The sequence below is a fragment of the Aedes albopictus genome, chromosome 1 (genome assembly GCF_035046485.1).
Source record: "Aedes albopictus strain Foshan chromosome 1, AalbF5, whole genome shotgun sequence".
Classification (NCBI taxonomy): Eukaryota; Metazoa; Arthropoda; class Insecta; order Diptera; family Culicidae; genus Aedes; species Aedes albopictus.
Window position 1 is genome coordinate 217,339,348 of NC_085136.1, and position 16,025 is coordinate 217,355,372.

The following is a 16,025-nucleotide window of genomic DNA, read 5'->3' on the forward strand; positions in this document are numbered from 1 at the left end:
GTGAGCTGGATTTTTGTATGGCGAGATGATCAATTCTGCATTTCTGCAATGACATGGTGCAAACAGCGTGGGTTATATGATTCATTGACTAATTTGATGCTGTTTGAGCAAAAGTTTGGATAACTGTGTTGTTGAAGTTGCAGGAAAAAATAATACAACAACACAGTTATTCAAACTTTTGCTCAAATAGCATCAAATTAGCCAATAAATCATATAACCTACGCTGTTCGCACCATTTCATTGCAGAAATGGAGAATGGGGTACGTTCGGTGTAGTACTAGATTTGTAGTAATGAGCTGAATTTTAGTATGGTGGGAAGGTCAATTCTCCGTTTCTTCAATGAAATGGTGCAAAAAGCGTGGGTATTATGATTCATTGACTAATTTGATGCTGTTTGAGCAAAAGTTTGGATAACTGTGTTGTTGAAGTTGCAGGAAAAAATAATACAACAACACAGTTATTCAAACTTTTGCTCAAATAGCATCAAATTAGCCAATAAATCATATAACCTACGCTGTTTGCACCATTTCATTGCAGAAATGGAGAATGGGGTACGTTCGGTGTAGTACTAGATTTGTAGTAATGAGCTGAATTTTAGTATGGTGAGAAGGTCAATTCTCCGTTTCTGCAATGAAATGGTGCAAAAAGCGTGGGTATTATGATTCCTTGCCTAATTTGATGCTGTTTGAGCAAAACTTTGGATAACTATGTTGTTTATGTTGCAAGAAATCGAGAAACTAACAACACTGTTGCCCAAAGTTTTGCTCAAACAGCATTAAATTAGGCAAGAAATCATAATACCCACACTTTTTCACCATTTCATTGCAGAAACGGAGAATTTACCTTCTCACCATACTAAAATTCAGCTCATTACTACAAATCTAGTACTTCACCGATCTGTCCTATTGATCATCTCACCATACAAAAATCCAGCTCACTACTTTCAATCTAGTACTTCACTGATTGCCTCCTATTCAGCTCATTACTACACATCTAGTACTTCACCGATCTGTCCTATTCTCTGTTTCTGCAATGAAATGGTTCAAAATGTGTAGGTATTATGATTCCTTGCCTAATAGGCTCCTAAAGGCCTATCTCAATTTCTGCATAATTCGATCAAGCATTGAATAAAACGACATGTTTACTCATTTTTTTAAGTATTCCTATTAGGTAAAGCCCATAAAATATATTTTCAAAAATTTTAATAATTTGTGCAACACTCCTTGTTTAGCACTCAATAGGACAGATTGGTGAAGTACTAGATTTGTAGTAATGAGCTGAATTTTAGTATGGTGAGAAGGCCAAAAGGGCACGTTCGGTGTAGTACTAGATTTGTAGTAATGAGCTGAATTTTAGTATGGTGAGAAGGTCAATAGGACGCAATCAGTGAAGTACTAGATTGAAAGTAGTGAGCTGAATTTTTGTATGGTGAGATGATCAGTTCTCCAATTCTGCAATGAAATGGTGCAAACAACGTGGGTTACATGGTTTCTTGCCTAATTTGATGCTGTTTGAGCAAAAGTTTGGGTAACTGTGTTGTTGTATTATTTATTTCTTGCAACTTCAACAACACAGTTACCCAAACTTTTGCTCAAACAGCATCAAATTAGGCAAGAAACCATATAACCCACGTTGTTTGCACCATTTCATTGCAGAAATGGAGAACTGATCATCTCACCATACAAAAATCCAGCTCACTACTTTCAATCTAGTACTTCACTGATTGCTTCCTATTCTCCGTTTCTGCAATGAAATGGTGCAAAAAGCGTGGGTATTATGATTCCTTGCCTAATTTGATGCTGTTTGAGCAAAACTTCGGATAACTATGTTGTTTATGTTGCAAGAAATGGAGAAAACAACAACAATGTTGCCCAAAGTTTTGCTCAAACAGCATCAAATTAGGCAAGGAAACATAATACCCACGCTTTTCGGACCATTTCATTGCAGAAACGGAGAATTGACCTTCTCACCATACTAAAATTCAGCTCCTTACTACAAATCTAGTACTTCACCGATCTGTCCTATTCTCCGTTTCTGCAATGAAATGGTTCAAAAAGCGTGGGTATTATGATTCCTTGCCTAATTTAATGCTGTTTGAGCAAAACTTTGAGTAACCGTGTTGTTGTTTTCTCCATTTCTTGCAACATAAACAACATAGTTATCCAAAATTTTGCTCAAACAGCATTAAATTTGACAGAGAATCACAATACCCACGCTTTTTGAACCATTTCTTTGCAGAAACAGAGAATTGACCTTCTCACCATACAAAAATTCAGCTCATTACTTCAATTCTAGTACTACACCGAACGTGCCCCATTTTGGGTAAATTTTGTTTACCGTGTATGTCAAACATTTGTTGTCAAAAGTGAGCCAATGTGGTGTCTTTTGCAACCCGCCGTTTCACTTTCGTTACGTCAAGGTTGACCTCGAATGTCAAACAAAACTTGCTCATCATTATTTTATTTTCGAGTTTATTAACTATTCTGTTATTGTTCAAGTTCGAAAAAAATACCATTGAGATCAGAAAACCAAGCTCTTTCGTGTTATGCACCAAAAGCGCGAAAATATTTTTCATTTTAGGACCCTATTTAATGCTGTATGAGCAAAAGTTTGGGTAATCGTGTTGTTGTTTTCTACATTTCTTGCAACTTAAACAACACAGTTACCCAAAGTTTTGCTCAAACAGTATTAAATTAGGCAAGGAATCATAATAGGACAGATCGGTGAAGCACTAGATTTGTAGTAATGAGCTGATTTTTTGTATGGTGAGAAGGTCAGTTCTCCGTTTCTGCAATAAAATAGTGCAAAAAGCGTGGGTATTATGATTCTTGGCCTAATTTGAGCAAAACTTTGGGCAACAGTGTTGTTGTTTTCTCGATTTCTTGCAACATAAACAACATAGTTATCCAAAGCTTTGCTCAAACAGCATCAAATTAGGCAAGGAATCATAATACCCACGCTTTTTGTACCATTTCATTGCAGAAACAGATAACTGTCCTTCTCACCATTCTAAAATTTAGCTCATTACTACAAATCTAGTACTACACCGAACGTGCCGCATTGTCCACATAAATGGTAATGAACAGCATTCTCCTCCCATTGATCAGATAATACAAACAAGGGTCCGTTATTCCAATCCAAATTCTCGTAACGTCTTATCAAGCTGCTGATTTCAAATCATTTGATTGATGATGATTAACCTGGAGTCGAGTCGAGTCAAGTACAAGACACTGAAGACGACCTTACAGTTGAGGTCGAAATACGTATCTGTCAAAGGATGCAAATTCTTAGTGGAATTCAAAGGAACCGTACTTAACCCGATTTTCTTTTTATTTTCATTTGATTGTTTACCCAACTAACATTTTCAGCGGTATAAGCTTCAGTCATTTGCTTTCTGTTGTGTAACAATCGAGTTGAAGCAGTCAACGCTGAATAAAATGGAAGGTTGTCAAATATAACTCATAAGCTTATACACAGCTGTAAAACAAGCACCATACAGCTACCAAACTCTGTTTCCAGAAATCAATCACTTGTCACTGGGTTTGCCTTTACTGCATTCTATTCTTACTCCGGGAGATTTTCCGGAAGATGTGAAAACTTGAACAAATCGAATAGGAGTCCTCAGTATCAAAACAGCTGCTACTATACAGTACAATTCGTAAAACTGGCAAATCCACAAACCAGTAGCGCTTTGAAGGCCGTTTTGCGATATCATTACAGCTAGAAGCTAGAGAAACTGTTGGTATACCAACACGGCTTGTCGGATGTAAACATTATTGTCAAAGCATACTTTAAGCCGGATATATAGCTACTACACAAATACTTTACAGCTATCCATCTCTGTGCTGTAAAAATATTTGGGTTAATTTTTTTGCACTTTAATCTTACTCCGAAAGATTTACCGGAGGATGTGCAAATTGAATAAGAGTCCCAACCAATAAACCAGCTGCTTTTATACAGTACATTTTGTAAGGTTGCCAAATACACAAAACAGCAGCGCTTCGTAGATGTTTAAAGAACATTCTTTCAGCTAGAAACTGAGATGAAGAACCTGTTGGCGCAACCACTCAGCTTGTTCAATGTAAACATTATTGAATTTGACGGTTTACAAGCTTTTGCAGCAAGATGAAGTTGGGTTAGGTTTTTTGGGATACAATGGGGCACGTTCGGTGTAGTACTAGATTTGTAGTAATGAGCTGAATTTTTGTATGGTGAGAAGGTCAATTCTCCGTTTCTGCAATAAAACGGTGCAAAAAGCGTGGGTATTATGATTCCTTGCCTGAATTGATGCTGTTTGAGCAGAACTTTGGATAACTATGTTCACACTTAATTTAATTTGCCGAGGCCGGCAAAATAAATCGCCGAGAATCCAACAGCTGAGAGCTCGGTAAAAATCTCGGTAAAAGTTCAAATTGCCGACTAGTCTGCAAACTTGATAAAGATCAAATGTCAAACTTTGACGAGTGGTTCGGTAATATATTGCCGAAAACTTCGGCATATATGGTTACCGAAATTCAGTAAATCTTTTTTTTTCTTTCATGCTTATTGATAAGAAGAAACAAAATAAGAAGAAATAAAATAAAACGAAAATAATGATTAGGTTAACAATTTTATTCATGCTGGTCCTGAGCAACAAATTTTGGCTTGTTTCTATCGTTTCTTTAACTGTATATCAATGGTAACATTATAATTTCACACTTCCGCCGGGGACGTGCTCGGCGTAGATCGTACACTGATGGTGTCCCCGAACAATCCGAGCGGGCTTCCTGCATGGCAGTAACGACGACACTTTGGAAACGCATATCTATCTTTCAAAACCTGCGCCATATCAAGCTCCAAGCAGCGCTGGAACGGCAACTTGCGGAGGGAACAGGAACTCGGTGGACGTTTGTTAGCGACGGGTTTCTCGTTACTATGTACCGTTCTCGGCCGGTAACGATGCAGCCTCTTCACTCCGCCGGTCGGGGGAGCACCTTTGTGGGCGGCCTTTGTGGCCAGCTGCTTACGGGAGCCTCTTCGTTAGTGGATTTACGAGCGGTTTATTTGGTATCCACGGACCATTTTTGCCTTTTGCTCGTTAAGACCGGCAGCAAACAAACAGGCACCTTCGATGCGAGGTTCCGGCACTCCTGCTGCAGCGCTCCATCTCCAAAATATCATACTAAAAAGGATAATTATGAAAGGCATCCATTTATTAATGAAGTTAACGAATTTAATTGCTTTACTTACGAAAAACCCGCTGAAGAGATTGCTGAATCGAAGTAGTGATTCGCTTAAAGAAAATTCTTTTTTGAAGATGGCACCCGGCAACGTGCTTCGTTTTCATTTTTGACAGATGCGCTTTACCGAAATTCAGCAACATGATTAGATTGCCGATTGCTGTGGCAAAAAAGTTTGCCGAGATTCAGTAATGAACGTAAATTACTGAATTTCGTTATTTTTGACAAGTTATTTTTGGAGAACTGTCAAATTTTAACGACATTTCAGTAAAAATACTCTTTACCGATTGAGTTCGTCATTCGTTTTTACCGAGATCAAATTTGGAGATTAAGTGTGTTGTTTGTGTTGCAAGAAATAGAAAAAACAACAACACTGTTACCCAAAGTTTTGCTCAAACAGCATAAAATTAGGCAAGGAATCATAATACCCACACTTTTTGCGCCATTTCATTGCAGAAACTGAGAATGGGGCACGTTCGGTGTAGTACTAGATTTGTAGTAATGAGCTGAATTTTAGTATGGTGAGAAGGTCATTTCTACGTTTCTGCAATGAAATGGTGCAAAAAGCGTGGGTATTATGATTCCTTGCCAAATTTTATGCTGTTTGAGCAAAACTTTGGATAACTATGTTGTTTATGTTGCCAGAAATGGAGAAAACAACAACACTGTTGCCCAAAGTTTTGCTCAAACAGTATCAAATTAGGCAAGGAATCATAATACCCACGCTTTTTGCACCATTTCATTGCAGAAACGGAGAATTGACCTTCTCACCATACTAAAATTCAGCTCATTACTACAAATCTAGTACTTCACCGATCTGTCCTATAGGAAGCAATCAGTGAAGTACTAGATTGAAAGTAGTGAGCTGGATTTTTGTATGGTGAGATGATCAATTCTCCGTTTCTGCAAAGAAATGCTGCAAACAGCATGGGTTATATGATTTCTTGCCTAATTTGATGCTGTTTGAGCAAAACTTTGGGTAACTGTGTTGTTGAAGTTGCAAGAAATAAATAATACAACAACACAGTTACCCAAACTTTTGCTCAAACAGCATCAAATTAGGCAAGAAATCATAAAACCCAAGCTGTTTGCACCATTTAATTGCAGAAACGGAGAATGGGGCACGTTCAGTGTAGTACTAGATTTGTAGTAATGAGCTGAATTTTAGTATGGTGAGAAGGTCAATTCTCCGTTTCTGCAATGAAATGGTGCAAAAAGCGTGGGTATTATGATTCCTTGCCAAATTTTATGCTGTTTGAGCAAAACTTTGGATAACTATGTTGTTTATGTTGCAAGAAATGGAGAAAACAACAACACTGTTGCCCAAAGTTTTGCTTAAACAGCATCAAATTAGGCAAGGAATCATAATACCCACGCTTTTTGCACCATTTTATTGCAGAAACGGAGAATTTACCGTCTCACCATACTAAAATTCAGCTCATTACTACAAATCTAGTACTACACCGAACGTACCCCATTGATCATCTCACCATACAAAAATCCAGCTCACTACTTTCAATCTAGTACTTCACTGATTGCTTCCTATTGACCTTCTCACCATACTAAAATTCAGCTCATTACTACAAATCTAGTACTACACCGAACGTGCCCCATAGGAAGCAATAAGTGAAGTACTAGATTGAAAGTAGTGAGCTGGATTTTTGTATGGTGAGATGATCAGTTCTCCGTTTCTGCAATGAAATGGTGCAAACAGCTTGGGTTATATGATTTCTTACCTAATTTGATGCTCTTTGAGCAAAAGTTTGGGTAACTGTGTTGTTGTATTATTTATTTCTTGCAACTTCAACAACACAGTTACCCAAACTTTTGCTCAAACAGCATCAAATTAGGCAAGGAATCATAATACCCACGCTTTTTGCACCATTTCATTGCAGAAACGGAGAACTGATCATCTCACCATACAAAAATCCAGCTCACTACTTTCAATCTAGTACTTCGCTGATTGCTTCCTATAGGACAGATCGGTGAAGTACTAGATTTGTAGTAATGAGCTGAATTTTAGTATGGTGAGAAGGTCAATTCTCCGTTTCTGCAATGAAATGGTGCAAAAAGGGTGGGTATTATGATTCCTTGCCTAATTTGATCCTGTTTGAGCAAAACTTTGGGCAACAGTGTTGTTGTTTTCTCCATTTCTTGCAACATAAACAACAAAGTTTTCCAAAGTTTTGCTCAAACAGCATCAAATTAGGCAAGGAATCATAATACCCACGCATTTTGCACCATTTCTTTGCAGAAACGGAGAATTGACCTTCTCACCATACAAAAATTCAGCTCATTACTACAAATCTAGTACATCACCGAACGTGCTCCATTATAAAGCCTTGTCTGAAGTAAAACAAAACGGGATATTTTCTTTGCTATCTATATATAGCAGTATGGCAGCGAGGACATCATCGGGACCAGTGGATACGGAGATCCGGAGTTCGATTTCAAGTAGCGACAAGTATTTTAATGATTCAATTTTAAAAGTGATATTTCAAGTTCAACATGCATCACGGTATCCATAACCTAATTATATTTAATCGATTAATTTGGGGATGCCGTATAACTATTATTTAACAACTGTGAAAAAGCTGAATAAGCGCCTTCTCAAGATGTTATTTATTTATTACACCGTCTTTGACATACATCGTACAGACTGAACTTATAAACTAACAACACAAGCGAATGCAAGAGTCAAGTGGGTTATTATATCCGTAATTTGTTCGGTGATAGGGGACACTGGGACAGCCAAAAGAGAAGAGTAACGGAACCGCCGAGGTGGAATATTAAGCGGTATCTGCTCAAGAAGCAAAGAGCAGTCGATTGCTCCCGTGATTATGTCGAAGACGAATAAACGCTGCATGTTCTCTCGCCTGGTCGATAGTGGTTCCAATCCTATCAGTTTGCATCTTGCCGAATAAGGAGGAAGATTAACTGGATCGTTCCACGGTAGTAGCCGCAGTGCAAAACGGAGATTTTTTTTCTGCACGCGTTCTACGCTGGCGATATGATGTACATAGTATGGAGACCAAACCTGTGATGCATACTCTAGTATATGTTCCGCACTAACGAACAATAAAGACTTAGTGTTTTAGGACGTACACGTCGGTGAATTCCGAACCATGCCGACGTATGAATCCTAGCACAGAATACGCTTTCGCTGTTACAGTTCCCACATGTTCGTTGAAGTACAGCTTTTCGTCCGCGATGATTCCAAGATTCTCGCAGATTGACGTAACGCGTTCCAATTGTTCTCCATACATATTGTAACGATAGTAATGGGGATTGAAGGCCGTTCGCAATGCTGTTTTATTTTGTATGACGAGTTTTAAAAATTTTAAAACTCGCCATACAAAACAAAACAGCATTGCGAACGGTTTAAGAGCGAGTAAACGATATGATTTTACATTTTTTACTATTTACACGCATGCCTTTATCGCTACACCAAACCAACACGGTGTTTATGTCCTCTTGAAGGTCGACAGAGTCTAGCGGTGAACACACCACACGAAAGAATTTAAGGTCGTCAGCAAACGAAAGTTTAAAAGACAAAAGCAGCAAACACAAATCGTTAACAAATATGTTAAAAATCAGCGGTGCAAGCACACTTCCCTGTGGGACTTCGGACGTAATGGAAAACATGCGAGATTCGGTCGAGTTAACCACTACATACGCGGTACGGTCGGATAGGTATGACAAAACCCACTCGGTAATCCAATTTGGAAAGCCGATATGTTTGAGTTTTTCAACTGCTAAGAAGTGAGGTACGGTATCAAATGGTTCAAGCTTCCCTTACAAGAATGCTGTGATGGCATCCATTTGATCAATCTCCATATTGAATCTTACTGCCAATGCCATCAAATATCCAAAGTCGAGTACCGTTCGACCGGGGGCTAAACTTCGTCATAATCGATGTATCGATGCGTCATGATCTCTGTGAACATCATTTTGATCACTAATCGTGCCTTGTAGCAGACGATTTCTTCGTTCGGTCCACGCTTTATTTTGAAAAATCATTTGTTGTTGATGGCTTTGGCTCCGACGGGCAAGTTTTCCAACCTCTACGTTTGATTGGTCCACAGAGCATTGATCTCCCCCTGCATCGTTTCAAGCCGCAATTGTCGATCTGGTCTGCCAAGCGCCTCTTCGTAGTTGACTGGATTGTCCATCGTCTCAATCAAGGATGTTTTCGATCACCTGGCAATCGTTTGACTCATTTGTTCAAAACTCAGTTCAGACACCTAATATTGAAATGTGGTGTTCGGCAAAGTTGTAGATTAGTGTTTTTTTTTTCTACAATTATCACCAAGGACGCCATATTCTAACTCTAATATTTACCGCGTAAAATCGTTAGTATCACCTACTCATATTAAACGATCGGATTTTTCGATCGTTTAGTATGAGTAGGTGATACTAGCGCTCAAACGCCGTATATATAAGAGTTAGAATATGGCGTCTTTTGTGATAATTGTAGGAAAAACACTAATGTACAACTTTGCCGAACTCCACATTTCAATATTAGGTTTCTGAACTGAGTTATGGACAATAAACTTTCGCACCATAGATCCTGTCCAATACACTTCCTGCAGCGCTAGAATTTCAAATCCGCGTCCTGCAGTACATCGGCGACTATGCGTGTTCTCCAGATGATATTGAGAAATCTGCAGTTTCACGTACCGTAAAATGGGATATCATTGATCAGCGTGGTTGATCGACTTGGTCGATCTCATGAAATGTTTAAACAAACATTCGTAATTGAATCAGTTTTTGTTCGCGAATGGTATTGCGTAATCTACTGTTATTTAGCTATTTAATGACATGAAATTCATGAAAATTGAATTCCATAAATCGATTTGAAATTGAATTAAATCGATTTTACCTTAACTGTGTTTAGTAACGTAATGAGATACATTGTCAAACATTCATGCTTGGTATAGATACTAGGCACAATATAAGGTTAGAAATCCCTGTGTAACTTCAATATGATATCCTAGAGTTGGATTTAACCCTCTAATACCCAATCCCGCCTTTAGACGGGGTATAGTTTGAGCACAGACAAACAGACGTAACACTCTGATAATTTCCATCGTACACCGATTTAACGATCTTTTTCAAAATTTGATAGTTGGCCAACTGCCCAACCGTGGCGCTCGCATCGTTTTTGTTCGAGTTTGACGTTTGCTCACTACCGCCACCTAGTTGGTGGTCGGCCAAACATAGGTCTTTTAGCATTGGGCAATATGTTTTCGTGACTATGATTTGAATCGAAAAATGTTCGAAGTGTTACGTCTGTTTGTCTGTGGTTTGAGCATTTTTGTAATTTTTGCTTCGTGGAAAATCTTTTTTTTTTATATTTTTGGCTGATATTTAGGACTGTTCTGTATATCTCAAAATGGTTTTTGGTGTATTTTAAAGCGTATTTACATTTTTTAAAAATCATTGAAAAATTGATGTTTTAGTCACCTCTTTGAAGTCATTGTTTATTTTGTATTGAATCGCTAGAAGTAACATATTTTAAATTTTTCCTAAACCATTCTATCCTTACTTAATACTTTAAGGGAATCGAATACACTCTAAAATTATTTTCCTTAAAATTACACGGAAAATGAAATTTTCTGAGAAAAAAAATTTAAAATAATAATATTCCAACAATAATCATAACATCTCAAAATATTTTCATCTCAAAAAACCCGTTCCCCAAATTGGTTTCCAGGAAAAAAATAAAAGTGTGGGGATGTTCAAAAATAAAAATTGGAAAAACTGAAATTCACGAAATCGAGAATTAAAAAGATTCCAAAACATGTTTAAATAGATTTTAGATGACGAAAAATGATATTTAGATCAAAATCAAAAATTTGGGTATTAGAGAGTTAATTAACGAATCTTTTTTAAAAGTGCTCTTTTTCAATAAAATATACGATTTATCCAAATTAGGCTAACAATTCCTTAAGCCATTGCCTACCTTTAGGCGTTATTCGCGCCTTAGAGGATTTTAATCCTTAAATAACTCATAAAGTGCATAACTTGTAAGAATTTGGACAACATATGTGAAATCAGAGACCCCAAATTTAGTTTGTAAGGGTATTTTCAACACAAACGAACATTGATCACTGATATGATCAATGTTAAAGACAGACTTGTTAGACTCCCAAAATGATCGCCACAATGGCCGACTTGCACCTACTCACGATTTCCAGCGCACAAATCTCTTCGTAAACAAAACCAGCGCACAAATCTCTTCGTAAACAAAACCAGCGCACCTGATCTTCTTATTTTAAGCTTACTACAAGTGAGCAAGAACAGGACAACAAAATACACTGTTGTTTGGAGCTTCCTTCTTGATATTTGTGCGTCTGAAGTTCTGATGCACTGTTGAAGAGGGGTTTCAAGACGTTTGCCCTTAACCCAAATCAGCAAAATTAAAAAAATAGATTAAAAAGGCTGTTTTAAAAAGTTTTAAAATTGCACAATACTTGTTCGAGTAGCTTATGTTAAGTTAACACATACTAAGATGGCCTGTACTTGTTTTAAAAATATAAAACATGTAACTTTTGTTTTACAAGATAATCATTCAAGAGAGATCGAAAATTTGGATCAATGTTACCCCGGATTACGGTACCGAGTTTTCAATCAGTTCTTTTTCGATTGGCTTGTAGGGCCTGACACCAACCTCTAACTTACCGAAGGATCAGGGTTGAACTTAGCGTCCATCACTGACACACGGACGTTGATCAGTAGCTCTTATCATGGGAACAAACGCCGTTGGGGGCCGCTCCTCCAGGAGACTCAGGTTTGAAGAAACACTGGCAGTGTCAGTGATATTTTAACGAAATCTCAATGGCTAAGCGTTTTTGTTGTTCATTGCTTGTAAAAAAAGCTTCATGAAATAATAAAAAAAAACCGATTGGGAACCCCTGTCCTGTGGTACTTTAAACAACGCTATGAGACCAGGGGGGAAGATAGTATAAGGTCCATGCTGTCGTCATCCCACACACCCTACGGGCAACTTAGTCTCGGAATAGACGGCAGGTCAGATCGGAAGGGATTGGGGTGGAAAAGAGCGAGCACCGTACCGTCCCGCACAAGGGGTTGTGGAAGTATCGATTTTTTCGTTAGTTCGGTTCGGTTTTTAACTCGTTGACCACAAGAGGAGTCGACAGCAGCGCAAGCAAGCAAAGAAGAGCCCTCGTGACTAATCCGAAATCGTGTGCGCTACGCGACGGCTGTGAATATAGTGTGTTGTTCCGTGTCTCTACCTCATTTTAGTGTCGATGTGAGTGAGCAAAGAAGATATACTACCGTCGTCACAGCGGAGGAGAATCGAAACCAAAGGTGTCCTTCAAGAGTCTCAAGTAGCTCAAGGTAGCTCGCTTTTGGAAAGCAGGCAGAAGATTAGTGTTAAGTGTCAGGCGGAGCAGTTCGAGCCGCACTCCAGGATGAGTTCCGGGCAGTCCCAGCAGTTCTGCGTTCGGTGGAATAGTCACCTCGGGAGCATAGGAGCCGCATTTCCACAGGTAAGCATTTGAAAAACAACCATTCGAAAAAAAGGCAAGCTCAAACGGAACCTTCATGGAAGCACTTTGTCTACGGAGGGCATTCTGTTTTACACCCCCTTATCAGTGTTCAGTATAGAGTTGGTTGGAAAAAACTAGCAAACAACAATAATGGGGAGGAAGCAGTTGTATGGGTGTTCTTTAGCAATTTTGTATGTGCGTGTGTATGACTGCCGCCGCCGTGCGCGACCCATTCGATCATATTACACAACGCGCTCTCTAGAAGCGCACCATCGAGGAGGGTCCTAAAGCTGGCTGGCATTCATTTTTATACGATTCACTGACTGATGTGTTTAAATACCCCGTCCGTAGGTCGATCGTCTCCGCACCCCGAGCACTCGCGTGCGCTCTTCTCTTGTGTCGGTCCCCGCATGGTTGCCAGCGAGGCTCGAGGAATAGATATCTGATGATAGGAAATATGTGCAATAATCAATCTAAGAAAAGGAACTTTTGACTATCTTCTTCAATACCTACTTACTATATTTCTGAAAAGATGCTTGATTCTTCCCGGGTTTGCTTTAGGGCTTTCTCCCGAGATTCCTTCAGGAATTGTTTCAAGGATATCCCTTGACTCCTTTAAGTATTTCTCTCGGAATTCATTTCTTCCGGAATTCCTTCAAAATTCTTCCTGAATTTTCTTCAGGCATTCCTTCGTGGATTCGTTTTGTGATCCCTTCAATGATTCCTCTCGAGATTTTTTTTTTCGGGGATTTCTCTTGCATTCTTTGATGTATTCCTTCCCCCGAGATTTCTCCTACGATTCCTTCATTGATTCTACCTTGATTTCTTTAAGGCATTTCTCTCAGGATTTTTTTGAGAATGAGGGACTCCTTTCAATTTTCAAAATTAAAAATTTTTCTTTCGGAATTCCTTCGGGAATGTTTTCATGGGCTCCTCTTGGAATTTCTCCAAGATGCACTCAGGGACTCCTCTTAAGATTCTTTCAGAGTTTACTCTTGTATTCTTTCATGGATTGCTCCCGCGTTTTTTTAGGGACATCCCGGCCTCCTAAATTCTTTCAAAATTATTTATAGATCTCTTCTTACATCCTACGTGAAAGATATCCAGGAGGATTCCTAGAAGGAATTCCTCAAAGGAATTTCAAGAAGGAATTCCCGGAAGAATTCCAGGAGGACGCTTCGAAGGAATTCAAGGAGGAATCTTCAAATAAATTCCTCGAATGAATTCCAAGAGGAATCTCCGAAAGAATTCTAAGAAGAATCACCGAATGATTACAGGATATAACTGAAACAGTTCCTGGAGAAGTCACCGAAGAAATTCCAAGAGAAATCCCCAAAGGGATTTCAGGAGAAATCTCTTCAGGTATTATAGGAGGAATCCATTAAAGATTTTCAAGAGGAATGAAGGAATTCCAGGAGGAACCCTTAAAAGATTTCCAGGGGGACTTTTCAGGAAGGAGGGAGGGCTTACAGGAGGAATCCCCGACGGTTTTTCCAGAAAGATTCTTCATGGAAATCCTGGAGATATGTCTGCTTATAATCCCAAGGAACTGAAGGGCTTCTTAAAAGAGTCCCTGAAGTAACTCCTGTCGGAATCCCAGAAGGAACTTCGGGAGAAATCGTTCAGGAAAAGTCTTCGAAAGAACTCCAGGAGCGTTCTCTGGAAGAACTCCTGGAAGAATCCCTAAAGAAACTTATCGAGAAATCCCCTAATTAACTCCTGGAGGAATCTTAGAAGGAACTCTTGAGCTAATCTCTGAATGATCTTCTGTAGGAATCCTTAAAGAATCCTATGGAGGAATTGTCTTGGCGGTATCCTTGGGTCCTTTTGTAAGAACCCCGAAAGGAAATCTTGCAGGGATCTCTGAAGAAACTTCTGAAGGAATCTCTGAAGAAACATCTGAATGAAGCCCTGAAACCTCTGGAAGAATCTCTTAAGGGGCTCCGGAATTTATCCCTTTAGGAACTCCTGAATGAACTTCAGAAGGAATCCTAGACTAATTCCTAAAGCACCTTCTGTAGGAATGTCTGACAGAACATCTAGAGCAATCGTTGAAACAACTATTATACTGCAGGAATCCTCAAAGGAATCATTGGATTGACCCCTGGGGGAATTCCTAGAGAAATCCCTTTAAAAACTCCTAGAGGAATACCCGAAGGCATTCCATGTCAAGAGGCATTCTTGAAGAGATTCCAGGAGAGATCCCACAGGGAACTCCTAGGGGGCATCCACAAATACTTTCTAAATCGCTGCTTGACACAATGTCGATCGGAGATGACGATTTATGCAGGTGATTCCAATTGGGGATCTTGAGAGATATACCGATTCTTAACTTAAAATCAATAATGTTTTTATGTTTGTTTAAAAAAAATATAGGTCTGACATTATGGCAACCCTTGCGTCGTCGTTGTCGTCGCTTCGGTCTCACTCATTCGATCCAATGTTGATGGTCGGATGTTCTCTCCACTTCATCACACCGTAATACGACCATACCATTCATAAGGCACCAAACTTACAGACAGGGGCCACAACAACACTCTGTGCGACGACCGACGACGACGATGAGAGATAGAGAGCGAACTCGCGCTCAATGTTTACGGATTTCACTGCTATCAGAATCGTTGATATTTGGGCTTCAGCTGTTCTCAATGTAGGTATAGGCAGAGGTGCTTGTTTACTCTCTCTCGATTGTTTTGCTGGCAGCATTGCTCAAGGGATTCGGAACAAAACAAAATAAAGGCATGACCCTATAGGCGCATGTGGGGTTGAAGCGTGTGTTAAAAAATACTATCAGACCGGCTCAATGAGTTTGACAATAGTGCTTATACGTTATATGAATATTCCGAAGTGTTAATCAAATTGTTCAAAATACAGTGCTACTGTTGCATTGGCATATCAAATGTTTTTGGATAAATAGTCATTGAGACATTTCATCTTCATGTATTCCAGCAACCTTCAATATAAAATTTATTTGAGGAGATTTATTTGAACGAAGATATTAAACATATATTTTGTACAAATCTCTGTTACCGTAATCTGGGTGGAAGTTTATCATGTTTACTCTTTTCTTTCGAATAATATCAGCTGCACTGTATAACTCCAAACAAATATTTTTAAAACATGTACTGAGTGAACCTGTTTCAAGTACCGTAAACGAAATTCTTACAAGAAACTGCTACATTTTGTAAAAAATGCTCAAATGACCAAATTTGAAAACTTTCAATCCGGGGTAAAGTTGATCAACCAATGACATAATATTTTAAGAATGGAAAATTATTGAACAAACTAA

At 38.8% G+C, this 16,025-nt stretch overlaps 1 protein-coding gene and 1 long non-coding RNA gene across 9 annotated transcripts in view; one reads left to right on the forward strand and one right to left on the reverse strand.

Moving 5' to 3' along the window:
• The window catches only part of LOC115254371 (protein tramtrack, beta isoform), a 64,569-nt gene that overhangs the window by 1,795 nt on the left and 46,749 nt on the right, over positions 1-16,025 (forward strand). For 3 of the 8 annotated variants that reach the window (XM_062846252.1, XM_062846249.1, XM_062846253.1), the window contains exon 2: positions 12,489-12,736. In XM_062846252.1, coding sequence (XP_062702236.1) covers positions 12,659-12,736 — 78 coding nt within the window. In that variant the 5' untranslated portion in view covers positions 12,489-12,658. Of the gene's footprint in view, positions 1-12,137; positions 12,737-16,025 lie in introns of those variants that run through there. The other 5 variants (XM_062846254.1, XM_062846255.1, XM_062846250.1 and 2 more) reach the window with 4 other exon arrangements.
• Positions 26-6,227, reverse strand: LOC134285470 (uncharacterized). Its single transcript, XR_009996397.1, has 2 exons — positions 5,230-6,227; positions 26-5,161 (listed from the first exon to the last, which is right to left on the reverse strand). It is a non-coding gene; the product is annotated as an uncharacterized LOC134285470 (long non-coding RNA).